Raw genomic sequence first — 18,938 nt, forward strand, 5'->3', positions numbered from 1 at the left:
AATAGGAAATTTAAATAAACTCTGCAGTAGGTTAATAAAGAGCTAAAAGAAGAAGCTGCAAAGGAAAAAACAGACAAATAAGACATATAAGTCTAATAACTCCAAAGTGAATTGTAGGGCATATGAGAACATGAGTGCAACCATTAAGAAGAATATAGCAGATAAGGCGAAAGACAGCTCTAAGAGATTCTTTCAGTATTTTAGTAGTAAAAGATCAATCAAGGAGAAGGTCAACTGCATCAGGAATAGTAAAGGGGAATTAAAAGATACAGACAATGAAATAGCGGATGCCCTAAACTTACAATTTTCTGAGGTGTTCACAAGTGAGCATGTGGATAACCTCAGAGCAGTAACAGGGACTACTAAGGAGGTACTGAGGGATTTGGAAATTGTAGAGGGAGAAGAGCTGCTTAGATTAAATAAAATGAAATCAAACAAATCACCAGGACCGGATAATATTTACCCTTGAGTTCTGAAACCTTGACACACACTTGTAGGAAGTCACTGCACACAGGGGAAATTCCAAAAGACTGGAAAATGGCAAATAATATCCCATTATAGAAAAAGCGTGACTGGGCAGATCCAAGAAACGATAGGCCAGAAAGCTTAACATGCATCACAGGAAAATTAATGGAAGGAATTATTAAGGATAAGATTGAGCAACACATGGCAAGGACAGGAGTTATTAGGAACAGTCAGCATGGAGTCAGAAGAGGGAGGTTGTGTTTTACTAACCGGCTGGAATTCTATGAGGAGGCAACAAAAGGATCAAAGTGGAGCAGATGAGATTATTTATCTGGACTTCCAGAAAGCATTTGATGAGGTGCCACATGAGAGGTTGGGCAGTAAACTAAAAGAAGTGGCAGTTCAGGGTGATGGTTTTAGGTGGGTGTGGAATTAGCTCCGACACAGGAAGCAGAGGGTGATGGTCTGAGGACCCCTATTAGAATTGGCTGACGTTAAGAGTGGTGAACAGCAGGGGTCAGTGCTGGGGCCGCTGCTGTTTTTAATATTGTATATAGAAATGATGTGGATAGGAATATAGATAGGTGGATTGGCAGATAATTTGGAATTCATTAAATCATCGTAGATAGGACTTGGACAGCTGACAGACTTGAGCAGATGAAATTTAATGTCAGTAAATGTAAAGTGTTACATGTAGGAAGTAAAAATGTGAGGTGTGAATACACAGTAGGCAGACTACAAATCGAGAGTCCACCTCATGAGAAGGATTTAGGAGTCGTGGTGAACTCGACACTATCAGCTGCCAGACAGTGTTCAGAAGCCATTAAGAAGGCTAACAGAATGTCAGGTTATATAGCGCCTTGATGTGTGGAGTACGAGTCACAGGAGGTTCTGCTCAAGCTTTATAACACACTGGTGAGGCCTCATCTGGAGTCCTGTGTGCAGTTTGGGTCTCCAGGCTACAAAAAGGACAGAGCAGCACTAGAGAAGGTCCAGAGAAGAGCGACTAGGCTGATTCAGGGCTACAGGGGATGAGTTATGAGGAAAGATTAAAAGAGCTGAGCCTTTACAGTTTAAACAAAAGAAGATTAAGAGGTGACCTGATTGAGGTGTTTAAAATTATGAAGGGAATCAGTCCAGTGGATCAAGACGGTGACTTTAAAATGAGTTCATCAAGAACACGGGGACACAGATGGAAACTTGTGAAGGGGAAATTTCACACAAACATTAGGAAGGTTTTCTTCAGACAGAGGACCACAGACGACACATGGAGTTAGTGACCAATTAGTGTGATGGACAGGAGGACCTTCAAAACCCAACTTGATGTTACTTAAGTAGAATTCAGTGGATAGGACAGGTGAGCTTTGTCAGGCTGAATGGCCTGGTTACGTCCTGACTGTTCTGATGTTCTTGTTATTTTTTTCCATTTATTTTTCCCTCACATGCCTTCCAAGGCCTCCTCCCAGAGAAGCATTTCCACAGCTTGATGATGCCACAATTGTACTTCATGTTGAGGCTGCTGTGCTTAATAATGTTTAGTCTCAGTTTTGGTCTCCTCACACCATAGAACTTTCTTCCCAAGTGTCTTTTGCCGAGATATCCTCCGTTTTTGCTCTTGACCACCCTACCATAAAGCTGTGACTGATGAAGCACTTGGGCAACATTAGTTGTCTGCACAGTCTTTCCAGGGTCACCCGCTGTAGCTCGTCACTCCCTCAGAGTTTTCTGAAGTCTCTTGGTGGCCTCCCTCACTCATCATCTTCTGTTTTAATATCAGATTTCCAGCTGTGCTCCCATTTCTTTATGACTGATTGAACTGGACATTCATCACTCGGAGATCCTCTTCTCTCCATCCCCTGACTTATGCTTTTCATGGAGTTACTTGTTGTGTTCCTTTGTCCTCATTGTGTAAGTAGGTCCACCATACCAACTCCCCATAAGTTGGACCTTCCACATTCAGGTCAAATGAACCCCCATCCAGGTGACCACCACTGAATTTAATGAATGATGGGACTTCTAAAGCCTATGGCCAGTGAGGACTTAGGGGTGAATACTTGTGAGGTCAGTTAGTTTGTGTTTGATATGTGTAATTAATTTAGAGACCTGCATTCAACTTTACCTTTTGTCAAAAAAGCCAAATCCAACCCACTGAGATTCAGTGCTACAGAACAACAAAATGTGAAAACCTCCTTGGGGCAACTTCTCCTTTCAGCTGCTGTAATACACACCAAGGTCTTCACTTTCCTATTTTACAAAACGTTCCTTCGAGCGCAGCCCCCTGTAAACGCAATGCACCACCAACAGCTCCAACGAGATATATTTGTGACAGTTGTCGCTGAGGTGCCATGTTGTTTGTTTTCTCGTTTAACTCTTTCATCCGTTTTGTGTGCCCGTCTCATCTTCTCAACCTGCTTTCCCTGTTCAGGGTCGGAGCAAACCAAACAGGTCAGCCCAGACTCCCTGCCCCCCAAAAGCTGATTCCAGCTTTACCTGGAGAATTCCCAAGCCAGCAAAGAGAGATGATTATGTGATGTGCCCAGACCACCTCAACTGGCTCTTCTTGATCTGGAGGAGCATCAGCCCCCCTAGGAGGATGAGGCTCTCCCTAATCGCTGCGCTACTCACCCAGTCACAGAGACCTTGTTTTCCGACACTCATACTCGTGCCCTCACGCTTTTTGCGAGTAGCGGCCAAGTTATCGCTGCCCAAACTTGGAAAAAAAGCCTTCAGATTATTAAAGAGGACACGTGGAACTCCTCATCCTTTTCATCAGCTCTGGTTGTAGAAGTGCAGCTGCCCCCTAATCTTTAGTGTTCCTCCTCCACCTCCTCGTCCATGTGTCAACGTCACCTGCACACATTCCTCCAGCCCAGTTTGTGAACAAGTTGTGTTCTGAGATTTGGACGGCCATTTTTATGCGGTCCTCATGTTCCTGTGTGTCCCCAGATAGTGGGGCTGGGGTGGTCCCACCAAGAGCAGACTCCCCTTTTGTTAGGTTAGGGTAGTTAGTTGGAGGGCCACCAGTGCCTGCTAGTCAGATTTGTTCACAGTTCTTTCAAAGGCAGTGAACTGGGAGCAGAAGGCCATCCAGTATACAGTGGGGTCCTGGCCTTTGTTAGGGTAGTCAGAGGTGCAGCCCTTTGCAGCGGAGGAAGCTGAGAGCTCCGTGTCCTCAGCCATTGTGGAGTTGTTTTGGAAGTTTAGCGCAGAGTCCTTTATAATGCCAGCCAGCCATCGTTAAGATTTCAGGACAGACGTATTGTCCACGTATTGAAACATTTTGACATCTTCTGGTGTATCTGCAGGTTCACCCAGTCCTCTCTCTGAGCTCTGCAGACAATTCCTTGACTCGAGTTTTTGCTCAGCTGTAGGACCTTCTTAAAACTGCATCAGTGCCTTCCCCACTCAGTCGGACTGCCAATAAGACATACAGGGTGGTCCAGATCTAATTATGCAATTTTCATTACGCTATAACTTATTAGGTTTATTACATAGAAAATCACCCGAAAAATCCTGGACCATCGCCGAGTGTGCGAACTGACGACATGAAGAATCGTATCCGCATAAATCAAAGTCATCCAGACGATCTGGATCTGCATAATTAGATCTGGACCACCCTGTAGAAACATCTCAGCAGTGATCAGTAGAATGGAATACACTGTCTGGAGCCAAGTGTCAACGTGTCAGTGGGATACTTCAGTTTGTTTTTTCATAAATTTGCACGGAATTTCCCAAATCCTGTTTTTACTCGAAGGGGGTCTCACTGTATGTGTGTTGCAAAAGCCGACACACTGGAGGATAAGGAGAACATCAGGGGAGTTTGTGTACCTGTGTGTGGTGTCAGAACTGGACAGCGGTTTTAAAAACGGAGTTGGCGTACATCAGGGTGGCACTTTGTGTTTGCTATTAAATAAAATCAAGCTATGTATTTTAATCCTTTCTTACGTATTATCTTGCTGCTGTAGAATGGCACGTGTTGGTCATGCATGCCAGTAATTTATCTGCAGGTTTGACACACTGGAAGTCATTTCTTGGTCTTTCCATTCTTTTTTTTTTTTAATTTTTTGATTTTATTAAAATTAAATAAGTTTTAAAAGAAAAAGGTTTGAAACAAATCAACCGTCACCCCTGAGAAAGAGAGCTAGGCCAGCAGAGTAAACTTACGCTAGTAAAGATAAGTGAATAGATAAATGGAGTAAAAGAGGGGAGATAACATGTTTCCTCAGTTTAAATGCTTATTCTAAAATGTTAGTGATGAGATCCTGCCAGGTTTTGAAAAAGTTCTCCAAGTGCAAATTTGATTTTTTCCAATTTCAAATAATATATAACATCAGGTACCCACTGACTTAGAATAGAAGAGTTAGGATTCTTCCAGTTGAGCAAGATAAGTCTACGTGCCAATTGTGTAGTAAAGGCCATTCCAGTTTGTGTGTCCTTCTCCACTTTAAGACCCTCTGTGAGCCCACCAAACACAGCTGTTCGTGGGTCAGGAGGGATTGGGACACCAAGGCTGTCTGATAGGCACTTTTGGTCCAGAATGATGTTAATTTGGTGCACATGGTCCAGGACATGTGACCCAGTCAGGCTGGAGCTCGATTGTAACGTTTGCAGGTTGGATTTTGCCCTGGAGACATTTTGGACAGTTTTAGTCGAGACAGATGTGCTCGATTATATAATTTTAAGTTGAATATTTGTATGCTTTGCACATATTGAGCTCGAGTGAATTCTCTGCATTGCTACCTTCCACTCCTTTTCTGAGATGTTGACTGAGAGATCCTTTTCTCATTGTCCTCTTGGATCTTTGAAAGGGAGGGACAGTAAAATAGTTTTATATATTACATAAATGCTGTCTGAGCCCTCGAGACTGATCGATATTTAGGTAGGTGGGAGGAGAGGGAAATCGGGCAGGTTCTGTTTAACAACGTTTCTGATTTGTAGGTAGTGAGAGAAATGTGTTGCTGGAAAGTTCAATTTGGAGTGTAATTGTTCGAAGACGTTGTCTATGTACAGATCTCGAAGTGATTTAATCCCAAATGCTTTGATTGGCTCCAGCAGACCTCTCTGACCCTGTGGATAGGATGGAGCGGGTTGGATAATGGATGGATGGATGTTTTCCAGCCATTAAAATGCTCTTTTCATTCTATTAAATAAAAAAAAGCAGCATTTGTCCAAAGGATTCAGCTTTTTACAAAAGTTCAATGAATAAACAAATATTATTTAAGGAAAATGAAACCACCACCACCCCAATACTCACCAGAGTCACCAAAAAAAAAGGAGAAAACAAAACATCTGACTTGGCTATGAGCAGAGGGCAGTCCTGGCGCGGCACTGTAAGGGCGTACTGCCACTGGCATGAAGGAGTCTCTTGATGGACGTTTCTCGGCTGAAAGTCCTCAGTGCTGCTGGGTCAGAAAGAGAGGATGTGCAGGGTTGTTCATGAGGGCACTCAGTTTTGTCTTGGTTCTCTCCCCTATTACTAACTCTAGGGGGTCCACAGTGCATCCCATAATGGTGTCAGCCCTTTTAATTAGCTTGTTGACTGGGTGGGTGACGTGGGTGACCCCCTCCCTCCCCATTAGTGTTTTTTGACACAATTCTCAATAATTTGTTGCCCTCGGTGCTTGTGCATCATAAATTGCTCACAATGGCCATCAGGAATGTCTTCATGCAGCCCACCACACTTTTCTGACACTTCTGTTGTCTAGAAGTTGTGCTGAATAGGTGGGGTCCCCTGAGGTCCCCACCCCCCGGAGTGATTTTGACCCCCCAGTCACGTTTCCTGACAAACTTCTGTTTTATTGAGTGCAAGTCCTCAGCGTTGTGTCACACAGGGAATGTGCAACATTGTTCATAATGGCCATCGGCTTTTGTCGTATTTCTCTTCTCCACATCTACCTCCCGCTGTCCAGAAAGTGTCCCATAATTTAGCCTGCGTCTCCACAGTCAGCTTATTGACTCAGTGGGCCTCTCTTGAAGGGATGTTGACCCCCTCGTTGCGTTTCTCACACTTCTGCTGAAGGCTTTGTCGTCTGAAAGTCCTCCGAGTTGGTGTGTCTCAGAGAGGATGTGCAGCATCGGTCACAATGGCACTCGGTTTTGGTTCAGTTCTCTCCTCCACTTCTACCCCCAGCGTGTCCAGAGTGCGTCACGTAACCGAGTCTGCCTTCCTTATCACTGCACCAACGATCCGCAGGGTAACATCAACGAGCCAAATAAAAGAAAACTCAAAACTGGATTTCAAAAGAAACTTTATTTTCTATATGTTGTTATGGAAAGTTGTTTACATTGAAAATAAAACCGAACAGATCCATAGGCTACAGGTCACTACAGTTCTTCCGCTACGTTTCTTACTTAAAGGACAACTGCAAATGTGTTCTCATGAGTCGACATCACGTAGCCGAGGTCAGGCTTGCTGCGATTAATTAAACGTTGGAAAAATGACCCTGTAGTTCTTCTGTAGGCTATAGAGAACTGGGAATTACAGTAAACAACTTTTCAAAACACAGTTAGTAGTTTTGATCCTGACAATAACGAAATTAAAGTCAGTCGGAACGACCGTCAAAGGAAAAAAAAACAAAGCAAAAGTCGGCACTTCGTTACGCAACATCACCGTGTAGAAGAATCCAAGTCGAGGAGATCAGAAATGTCAGTAGACAAAATAACGAAGATGAAGGACATCAGCCCAATGAGACGGGCGCGTCCGCCATCGTGCAGTGCATACAAAATGGCTTCTCGACAGACGACTAGCGTTTTTTTTGGTCAAAATCTTGAATTGGGAATAAAACTGGGCCAGTTAAGGCCGGCACATTGGACATGTCACATATTTTTGGAACGGCATCCACAATCGGGGTAATTTGTACACCTCAAAAAATAAACTCTATTTTGTCGAATTGTCATGGGGATCACACGTCTCGTATTGCGTTTTTAGTTGGCGAGTTAAGCTCAGCACAGCCCAAATGTCATTAAATCGTTTACGTCGTCCATCGAGTCCCCGAAACGCGACGCGGCTCTCGCGGTTTTACTCGTCCTTGTCGAAGTGTTGCCATTCGCTGAAAAGTTCAAAAACGAAATCCTAGTGTTCACTTTCCTTCTTGGATTCTTAAAACCCGTACAGGGTGAGGCTGCTAAAGTGTATGAAGTGCAGATTTCAAAGTGGATTGAGAACACATTGTGTTCAGACTATATATAAGCTTAATAAAAGTATCAATGTGGACAAATTTCACAGATAATTTTATACAGTTAAATTTTTTAGTATAAACTTCAGAGGAAACAACGAAAACTTTGCAGTTCTCCAGTAAGTAGGAAGATAATTTCCTTGTTAAATGCTCTGAAAATCTACAGCTAAAAGGTCTTCGAAGTGTACACAATTTCCAAACAGCTACCAAGCTTTCACGGGACTTCAGAAGTCTTGCACCTGAAATTTGTTTTCTACGTGGAACAGATGGCAGGCCTTTCGCAAACCAAATCTCTTCTGAAGAGCAGCCTACGTCTCAAAGAGCTTTTTGAAGGCGACGCCGATTTCCGAGATCATGTCTGTGGTGGTCATTGCACGCCCAAGTTTCTGGAAGGCCTGGGAGTTGCACTGACGCGTCAGACTGCAGGCTCCGAAAGCAGCAACGATGGATGGGTTGAACCTGAGAAACACAACACACGACAAAAGGGTTACACGTGAGGCCTCCACCTCTGCGCAAGGGTTTGGTTAAATCAGCAAAGGTACAACTTTGACCATCTGCTCCGGTAAGGTGAGGAGTATCCCACAAAACCTTCTGGAAGAAAAATTGGGTCAGAAATAAAAAAAAAATCAGATATTGAAAAACAATTATAAACTAAAGTGTGGACTGATGGTCCAGTGCTGACGCGTCAGCCAAGTCAATAGAATTCAACGAAATGGAGCTGCAGTCCTTCAAAGTCACTCACGAAAAACTTGATCAAGGGCATCGACTACCGTATCTCGACATGCTCATTCTGAGCTGTTTGTCGGTCGCATGTGCTAATCAAGCGCATTGCATGCATCTTTCATTCCAACAGATGGCACATACAACTAACACTATGACTGAATAAAGAACATTTTAAATAGCTTTTTTTTATTGGACAGGGGAGGAGAGGCGTTAATCCCATTGCAGTTCATCACACAGGGGGAAGCAGCTGATGGTCTGTCAGTGCGGGGTCTCAAACTCGTGTCTTGAGAGGCCACTGTGCCTTAAAGAATTTCTGCTGTCATTTTGCTACATTGACTGCAGATCAGCAGAATGTTTAATGGTCCCGAATGTAATTACTACTCCATCTGCCCATTCTATTTTTTTTTTCTATTAAAATTTTCTTTTATTAAGTTATAATGCCAGCTTGACTGTTGCTTTAGTTATTATCGCTTCCTTTAACACTAGAATTACCAGAACCTACAAAAAAACTCAGATCCATCCCACCTTAAATTGCTTCGCACCTCTCCATCAGTGTCTTTTGTCCTTTAAATGTGTCAATAAGCAACAAGCAGCCTGCTATCACATCCCCAACCGGCGCACAGTTTTCTCAGCTCATGTCTGTTTACCTGTGTGTCAGTTGCTTAGAATTGTGTAGAGTGAGAAGTCAAGCAAAATGACACCTTTTATAATTACTATATCATTATTTGGAACACTTGCATTTCATGCGTGTTCCGTGTCTACAACGATCTATGTAAACACATCATTAAAAAAGAAATGTTTTTCATGTTTTAGTAATAATTGACAAAATGTACACATGAAGTGTGTAATGTGTGAAGCCTGAAGTTCAAATATCAAAAACACTTTCACAAAGGGTACAAATATAACAGAACAAGTGCGCTTCTATTCAAAAATATAACTGCAGAAAAAGAACCCGCGTTAAGGTGCGACACTGACACGCATTCACTACGACGGCTTCGGTGGTGCAACGGTATCAACTGTTGACTGGTAATCAAAACTTCACGGGTTTGATCCCCGACGAGTCCGTTTTGAGAAGTGAGCTGCTCGTATTCTTACTATTTTAGAATAAAAACATACATTTGATTCCAGTCTGTAACAGCCGGTGTAAATGTATGATACTCGTAAAGGTTAGCTTTTGTTAACCTTTAAAGGTTTTGTTATTCAGTTTAATTCTCTCAGTCGCGTTCATGATCCTACCATACACTAACCCCCAATCGGACACTGCTGTTTTCACATAGACGTGCTATAGCTCTGCACTCTGTAGGAAGTAAATAAGTAACATTCGATCTGGCTTTTATGTAAGTAACATATAAATGTTGATGTACAAGTATAACAAAACAAGTGCACTTTTATTCAAGACTACAACCGAAGAAAAAAGAAAGTCACAAGTAGACTGTAGAGCTTCCTGTGTTTGAGAGCCACAGGCATGTTCAAAAAATACACGTGTAATGCCATGAAAAGTGCACGCAGACACTTCAATTTGCAAGCATTGGTACGAGAATGCAGTCAGACTTCTTTTTAGGGCACATACGCCATCCAGATGTAAACACTAGCGTGGAGAGTCGCTCGTGGTCCAGATCTAATTATGCAGATCCAGATCGTCTGGATGACTTTGACTTATGTGGGGACGACTCTAGTTCGGCGTGAAGACGATTCTTCATGTTGTCAGTTCGCACACTTCTCGATGGTCCGGTATTTTTCGAGGTGATTTTCTATGTAATAAACTTAATAAGTTATAGCATAATGAAAATTGCATAATTAGATCTGGACCACCCTATACAACTCCAAGCAAGTGACACGCAGGTAAACAGACCTGAGCTGAGAAAACTGTGCGGGGTGGGGGATGTGATAGCAGGCTGCTTGCTGTATGCATTGTAAAATACATTTTGGCAGATGGCGCATCACAAATGTTAACATTGAATATGCCAAACAGTCAGAAATTGACTTTATGTATATTTTCACAACCTCTCAAAAATGTAAGAACACTTTAGCTTCTCCAGTTTTTCTTTAAATTGAATCAGTTGAAATGCAATGAATGACCTAAAATGGTAAAAAGGTATGCAGCAAAGAGCCAGAGGTTTTAATTCAAGGCTAGTAAAAACTGAAACGAGAAAATTTAATTTCTGAATATTACAAATGAGCCTTCTTCAGGGAACAACTAATGTTTTGCAGCAGTTAAAAATAAATGAAGCCTTACAAACTGAAGCAAACAATTTGCACCAGTGTCCCAACATGTCAACTGTTTTAATTATTTCATGTAAATGAAGCACTCACTTTCAGTTTAAAGTTGTGAGTCTTATTTTTGCCGTTCAAAGCAGGTGGGATGGCTGCCTAGTGCCCACAGTAGAGGGGCAGTGTGTAATCCAGCAGTGATGGCAGATACAGACTCTTACCCATTTATATTTTCTGTTCCAGATAAGTAAGCCCAGTGTGCAAAGACCCCCAGGGAGCCAGACAGCAAATCCCCTTGACCCCCACATCGACGACTGCTGCCTTCAAGGCTACAAGCAACAACTGCAAAAAAACAGAAAGAGAGAATTGGCTTCAGCAGGTGTTTGTTAAAACTTCTCTATTTCCACATTGACATTCCTGAGTTAATTTCAACATCTGCCTCAACACGGACATTTCTGATGCCAGACTTGAAAAAGGGGGCAAATTCAGAGCATGTCCAGATGCACTGCTAACAAACCCCATAGATGTACATGCAGCCTTAATGCTGGATCTTCTTGCACATTTCTTGTCACTTTTCAATTTGGTTTACTGTTTCTTTTTATCTTTCGATTATAAAAAAAAAAAAAATCTTGGAAGAAGACAATACGTGATTTACTCTGAGACACTTTAACATCCTGCGAGACAAAAGGACAGCTGCTGTACAGGCTTTTAAATGATCGACACGCAGCGTGACAAGCAGAACACACAGCTCAGCAGCTGATCTGACCACATCTCCTTAGCATCCATTCAGCCCCTCCGCCTTCACAACGCGAGCAGCAGAGAAGTTGGTTGGCCTTTGGGGTGAAGGTGACAGGGTGGGCGAGCGAAGTGAGCAGGGGGAACAGCCCACTAGTTGTTATTATATTCTTATGATATTCAATGCTCTTCTGTGTTATGCCTACACTGTAGCTACTTCATTGCCGGCATGGCCTAATGCACCCCATCTCAAAAACGGGACTACAAGTCACGTCAATGCAAACCCAATGTAAACTCCTATGACTCTGATTGGCCAGCATGGTAACTAAACATTTCCATTTGTCACTGGGTTTGGAAGTTGACAAATGTATGAAAAAGTGGGAAAATGTGAGGGACAAATATCTCACATGCAATGGAAAAACCTAGTAACTGGCTTTTTTTTTTTTTTTCAAAATTTAGTTTTTATTAGTTTTTGGAGTTACTTGGTCGTTCCTGATGTTATAAGGTGGTGGCGATGGCCAAATATGTCTTCATTCCGGTCATAGCTCGTATGGACACAGTATCTGACATACTGCAAGACAAAAACCTAACAATTCTACTGACCAATAAGGAAAGACCACCCACCAATGAAAACGTCAGATTATGATCACATGATCCAAATACTGCGCCTGTGAGACTCAAATGGCAGGTGCTGTTGATTCGTGAAAAAAACAATACACGTGAAGTTGAGGCAAAATAAAATCTAGAATTATAGGGGTGACAATTTTCTGAATTTACCGAAAACGTGAAAGATGTGACATACAAGGTTTTTTCTGTAGTTGGTGAGATATGTTCACCTACGGAAGAAAATGTGTAGCAAGAAGAGCTGCGATCCTGGAGGGTCGCAGGTTAATGGATCCATCCCTGTTCTTGTGTGCTACAAACACCGCCAGCTAGTATTCTGACACGTGACTGCGACGAGGAGCCACACAGAAGGATAAACTGCTATCGATGGTTTAGCCGTCAGTGTAGGCTCGACACAGAAGCGTAAATCAGTCTTTGCCCTTTTTCTGCCCATCTTTTTTGTAAAAGCTGGGTGACGTTCTTACCTTTCACTCCGTCTGAGATGAGATCTTTTTCTCCTTTCTGCACAATAGTCAGGTTTCCCATGGCTTGACTTAACCTCAGAACTGCCCTTTGTCGCTCGCTGCTGTCCGTGGAGTCTCTGCACTAGAATGACAGTACAGTAAGGAGTGCAGCGTTTTCACATTTTATAGGAAATCACAATCTGCAGTTTGAAAGGAGCACACTTGACCGATTAATAATAAAAATAATAATACTGAGAATAATTATTAGGCTGATCTACAAAGCTGCATTACCAGGGTACAGAGTCAAAAAAAGGAAGACGATCGAACAGACCAGCAGCCTGCACGGGTGACTGACATTTTCAAATAACAGTTTGTAATCAAAATGTAAGTTTAATGTCTTTGTGCTCTGTACAAAAATTATTTTATAAATCCACTCACATTTACAGGCCAGGCCAAAGTTAGCACACAGGGGCTCTCAGCATTTAGAACTGCTAGGCAAGCATTTGAAGAGAGAAGGTACAACTATAAAGATGGGCATTGTACTATTTCTGTATGTTAGAGATGAAATTAAACCCTCTCCTTGCCTTGTTTGGAGCCTCAGTGAGGGCCTGCACGTGGAGAACACAGTATAAAAGACTTGGACAGCAGCCAAACACCTCGAAGCCGACGGACAGATGGGTGATAACGTCATCCATCCTGAAAATCCTCCCACAGCAGCGACGAGAAATGGCGTCGAGTGTATACATCGAGATCCCACCTGGGGAATTGTCTTGCTATTTGGCTTCCTTCGTCTGTTATGCCGCGTAAATCGTCATTAAAGAAAGCTAAGTTATTTTCTGTTATGTGATTTCTTACCGCCATATCACTATGGGAGGGATATCACCTTTTAATAATATATATATATAGTTTCAGGTTACTTAAAATGCCACAATTACAAAAGAACTTATTCCAACTAGAGAGCTAGCGATCCCTAGAGGAAATAGAGTTTCAAATGGAATAAGAAAAAACTACACTGAGCACTTGGAGCACAAAAGTAAAACATTTCAGGAGAAACTCTGGTGCCACTGACTCGACCGTTTTACCATTTAGGATGCAAACCCGATTCAACTTAACTTCATTTGTTTTTGCACTGCAGAGTTCAGGCTGAGTGCTGTAACACCTATAAGGCAAACATCATCACTTACATCTCTATATTGTCACACACGCGCGAATAGGGGGCAGCCAACGGGCCCGACAGAGCGTAGAAGTCCGCGGGAGGGGACTACTGGACAGCGCGCTAATGCCTTTCTCTCATTTTCAGCAGGAAAAACGAAGAAATTAAACCCGACAAAACAAACAGACGACTCACCAACAACGCACTTCCTCATCTGTCTACTGTACAGTCCCCCCCGTGATGACTTCATGTCCGGTCCTCCCGTCTGATTCCTCTTCATCACCCCGCTCCTTAGTCACCCTCATTTCCTCCACGATTGTACTGTCTCACCGTCTGATCGTGTACTTTGTATGCCAATGACCGGTACCTCAGTGCTACTGCTTGGCCTGAGCTGTACACACAATACGGGGACGGTTTCTCTAACCTGTAATCGTGTTCTCTGTGTCTTCTTCTGCTTCACAATATATAAACTCCAACATCTGTCTGTCTGTCTGTATGTCTGTCCAGTTTTCACGAAAGAACTACTTAACTGATTTAGATTTTTTTTTCTAGAATATTGCGGTTGATTTTGCGACTTCTCTCATTATGCTAAGTATCATAGTTTGCTTGCGGTACCAATTTATTTATGTGAATATGAGAGACACGCAGAGGGCCGAGGGGCCCTCTTCACTCATGCGCCAACCTCGGGGCGTATCTTATCTCCACTTAGCTGGCGAATGAGAGAACTACTTAACGGATTTAGATTGGGGTTTTTTTTCTAGAATTTGCTCAAACATTCGCTCATTGCGCTAAGAATCAGAGTTCACTTGCAGAAGCGATTCATTTGTGCTAATCCGAGACAGAGGCTGTGGGCGAGGGAGGCGACATCAGGAGTGGGGGGCCGGGCAGGGCCCTCCTCACTGTCCTGTTTCACTACTACACGGGTGGAGCTGTGGGGGAGACCTAGTCTTTTTATATATCCATTGGCAGAAATACACTTATATAACCGTTTGTTCTATTGTTCGAAACATTTTTTAAATTCATCTGAATAATGCCCATTAACGCTCTGGTCGTTTCTTGTTTTACCTCTTCAACGTCAGCAAAACGCCTTCCTTTCAAGTCTTTTTTCATCCGAGGGAACAAAAGAAATCACACGGAGCTAAATCCGGTGAGTAGGGAGGGTGGTTCAGGGTTGTCATACCGTTTCAATAATAATAGTTTCTGCAACACTTTTTTCAGAAAGAAAACAAATTTCACTGCCGCACGTTGCTCTCGATAATCGGCCATCGTAAAAAAACGACACTTGCACAAAACTACTTTTACAAAATTCACTTCACACAAGCACAACCTTCCAGACTGATGGCACTTGGCAGACTGACTTGTGAGGAGTGTAACTAGATCGCCCTAGCGGCCCAACCACGTACTACAAGTACCAACCTAACAACAGCAAAATTCCGGTTATTTTTGGGTCCCCCCTCGTATGTGTGTGTGTGTGTATATATATATATATACTGCTCAAAAGAATTAAAGGAACACTTTTTAATCAGAGTATAGCATCAAGTCAATGAAACTTATGGGATATTAATCTGGTCAGTTAAGTAGCAGAGGGGGTTGTTAATCAGTTTCAGCTGCTGTGGTGTTAATGAAATTAACAACAGATGCACTAGAGGGGCAACAATGAGATGACCCCCAAAACAGGAATGGTTTAACAGGTGGAGGCCACTGACATTTTTCCCTCCTCATCTTTTCTGACTGTTTCTTCACTAGTTTTGCATTTGGCTACAGTCAGTGTCACTACTGGTAGCATGAGGCGATACCTGGACACTACAGAGGTTGCACAGGTAGTCCAACTTCTCCAGGATGGCACATCATGTTGTCAGGCATGTATACAAGAACACAGGGGCCATACAAAGTGCTGCGTACAATTTTGAGTTGCTGCAATTAAATTTTGGCAAAATGGACTAGCCTGCCACATCATTTTTTCACTCTGATTTTTGGGGCGTCTTTGAATTCAGGGCTCTGTAGGTTGATCATTTTCATTTCCATCAAACGATGTGGCATCCTTTCGTTCCTAACACATTACCCAGTCTATATCAGTATAGATATCCAGGAGGATTTCTTTTTCCCATTGAGATCTGATGTGTTTTCAAAGTGTTCCTTTAATTTTTTTGAGCAGTTTATATATACATATATAAAATCCAATATCTGTTTGTCTGTCTGTCTGTCTGTCTGTCTGCTTTTCATGAGAGAACTGCTTAACAGACTTAGATCTTGGATTTTTTTTTTTTTACCTATAATTTGCTTGAACATTGCGGTTGATTTTGCGACTTCTCTCATCGCACTAAGAATCAGAGTTCACTTGCAGGAGCGATTCATTTGTGCTAATCCGAGACAGAGGCGGACGGGGAAGAGCGACATCAGGAGTGGGGGGCCGGACAGGGCCCTCCTCACTGTCCTGTTTCACTACTACGTCAGAGTAGCCACAGGGTACAGCTAGTCAAAAATAAAAGCATACAATTCATTAACATTACAATGAGAACAATAAAAGTCCATTAATACGAAAACCGACAATGAAGGAAAGGAAAACAAAAACTCCAGCGCACAGAATTCCTGAGGCAGTTACAACAGACAAAGCCAGCACTCTGGAGACCCACCTCATCCTGGGTGCTCTACAATATCATGAAGAATTTTTGCTGGGAAGTCCAGTGAGATAAAAATCAGTGAGATGTAGGTGGTCAATTTTAATTCATAAATCAAAACCTTTCCTACTCGAGTCATCTTGTATTATTTAGTTAAATAAATATGTCTCTTACTAGCAGATTATTTCTAAAACAGATTGTGGTGTTGGGCCGAAAAAAATATTCTTACCACAGCTTCATACAGCCTACTGAATTCCATAAAATTAGGAGTAAGGATGGCTTTCTGGTAGCCCTGAATGATAGATGGCTGCTGAGCAATAAGCCACAATCCATCCTGTTAAAAAAGAGGAAAGAAATTATTACTTAAAAGATAATTAAGTAATATTTATATACATAAATATATACACACACACAGAGACAGACAGACATGGGCACTTTGCTGGTACCCCACCACATAAAAAGAAGACCCCACAATTATCTCTGGAATAACTTTAAACTGACCAAAGTCATTGCCACCCAGCACGGTTTACTGCGTATTTAACAAAAAAGAAAATCCGACTTTGCTTTAAGTTTTTATTCAACAGAATATTTCAAAACAATCACACAAATGAAAATGGCGTGGCCACAAATGGTGGGACCCTTCACCTAATATTTTGTTGCACAACCTTTAGAGGCAATCACTGGAATCAAGCGATCCCTGGAGCTCTCCACGAGACGTCCACACCTGTCCTCAGGTCGTCTGTCTGGCCCACTCGTCCTGAACCCCCTGCTCCAGCTCAGTGACATTAAGCTCCAGGTCTTCTCCTGGCTGCATGTTTCAGTTCTTTCCATAGATGTTCAATGAGATTCAAATCCGGACTCCTAGAAGGCCACTTCACAATAGTCCAATATGTTTTTCTCAGCCATGTTTTTGGCTCTTTATCCTGTTTAGAGGATCCATGAGCTGCAACTGAGACAGACACTGAGACACTGGACAGGATGTTTTGCTCCAAAATGTCTTGGTAGTCTTGAGATTTCATTCTTCCCTGCACAGACTCATGGCACTCCGTGCCAGACGTAACCGAGCCTCCTCCATGTTTCACAGTAGCTTTGGTGTTCTTTTCTTTGAGTGCTTCATTTTGTCCACTTGGGGACACAGAGCTGGTGTAACTTGCCAAAAAAAGCTCCAGTCTGGTCTCATCTGTCCAACGGCCATTCTCCCACAAGCACTGTGACCTGTAAAATTTTTTTGTGGCAAATTCCAGTCTGGCGTTCAACAGCGGAATCACCCTGGGACTTCTTCCAAACCCACTCAGACAGCGACGGATGGTGCAATCAGACACTGATGGACCTGACCAGGGAGTTCAGCTTATGTCTCTCTTTGGAAGTCGTCCACCATTCTCACTCTCCTTCTGCCCACTCTGGGGTCCATTTTCCTGTTGCGTCCGTGTCTAAGGCTACTGTCTCATAGACCTTCAAATTCTTAATATTTGTAACTATTGTCAAAGGAACATCAAGCTGCTCGGAGATGGTGGTCTTCTAGCCTCTCTTTGCCTTTTTACATGCTTGTCTATTATTTTCTTTCTGATCTCCTTAGACAACTCTCTGCTTTGCTTTCGCTGGTCCTTGTCCAGTGTGGGACACACGATGACGGCAAACAGCAGAGTGACGACTATTTTCCATTTAAATGGGCCAAATGACTGACTGTACAATCGGAGACGTGTGCGAAATGAATTCAACAAAACAGCGAGTTTGAAAAAAATCACTTGAATCCAATGATTTGTGATCTTCTGTAGGGGTCACAACAAATGTTTCCAGGCCATTTTAGAAGATCTTTGTAGAGTAAGCAACACTTGATCTCTTGTCACACTTGCTTTTCTTTACTCGATGACATCTCAAAGGCTTGCAGGTACACAGGGGACAGACACTGGCTTTTCATTTTCTCACTATTTGGGTGGCACACAACACTCTTTCAATGAGCTGCGAAGGGACCAATAAGTTTGTCTTAGCTGTGTTACACGTCTAAGACAGTTTGAACCCTAAGTAGTCAACCTCAGCGTTAACATTTGCTGTGTACCACACAATACATAGGTTTCCATTTTATGCCACTGTGTATATTTGTCTATATAAATATAGACTATCTGTATATAGATTTGTAAAAGCAGTGTAACGTGCATATTACTATTAATGTTTGGGATGTGCCACCTGTTGGAATGAGACAGAGCAACCCGATGGACAAACGGACAGACACATTTACACCTTAATAAAAGAAATAGTGACTATTAGAGGAAAAAAAAAGGCGACTTACGGCATCAATGACAATTGGGATACCTCTGCTCCTGGATTTTTCTATAATACCCTAAAATACAAAAGAACAAACAATTGCAAAATGAACGCAGATGTTAATGAGTGTTCAAAGCAATCTTAGTATCAGATATACCAGGCCTCTTACCAAGACAGCAGCTGTCTGCACGACATATTCGATATTTTTTGCAGTTGTGCTGCTGCTAACATCAAGAACACAAGAGTCAACCATTTCATTCACTTTTGACTTGAACAGCAAACGTCACCGAGTGCCGAGCACATGTACGAATCTACAAGGCACCGAAGATAAACTGCTAAAGCACACAACATTTACACACATGTACACACAAACTGTGTTAAACACGGCAAAGCAGAGAATTTCAGTCAGTCCCCCTGCTTCTTCTGGGTAGTCTAAGATACGGGTACACGTCGAATGCTGTGAGGAGGAGGAGATGAATTCACGCCTTTCAGCATCGAATCCCAAAGCTCTCCATACTTCTGGTGTCTT

The 18,938-nt window shown here is 42.5% G+C and overlaps 1 protein-coding gene across 4 annotated transcripts in view; it reads right to left on the bottom strand.

Annotated features, from left to right (window-relative positions):
• Nucleotides 1–6,696: 6,696 nt before the first annotated feature.
• The window catches only part of naxd (NAD(P)HX dehydratase), a 96,156-nt gene continuing 83,914 nt past the window's right edge, over nucleotides 6,697–18,938 (bottom strand). For all 4 annotated transcript variants that reach the window (XM_039745912.1, XM_039745911.1, XM_039745909.1 and 1 more), the window contains 5 exons: nucleotides 18,435–18,485; nucleotides 16,377–16,481; nucleotides 12,398–12,518; nucleotides 10,796–10,916; nucleotides 6,697–8,099 (listed from right to left, as the gene is read on the bottom strand). In XM_039745912.1, the coding sequence (XP_039601846.1) occupies nucleotides 7,949–8,099; nucleotides 10,796–10,916; nucleotides 12,398–12,518; nucleotides 16,377–16,481; nucleotides 18,435–18,485 (549 nt within the window). In that variant the 3' untranslated portion in view covers nucleotides 6,697–7,948. The remainder of the gene's footprint in view (nucleotides 8,100–10,795; nucleotides 10,917–12,397; nucleotides 12,519–16,376; nucleotides 16,482–18,434; nucleotides 18,486–18,938) is intronic.

Source organism: Polypterus senegalus, chromosome 2 (assembly GCF_016835505.1).
Source record: "Polypterus senegalus isolate Bchr_013 chromosome 2, ASM1683550v1, whole genome shotgun sequence".
NCBI classification, from domain to species: Eukaryota; Metazoa; Chordata; class Cladistia; order Polypteriformes; family Polypteridae; genus Polypterus; species Polypterus senegalus.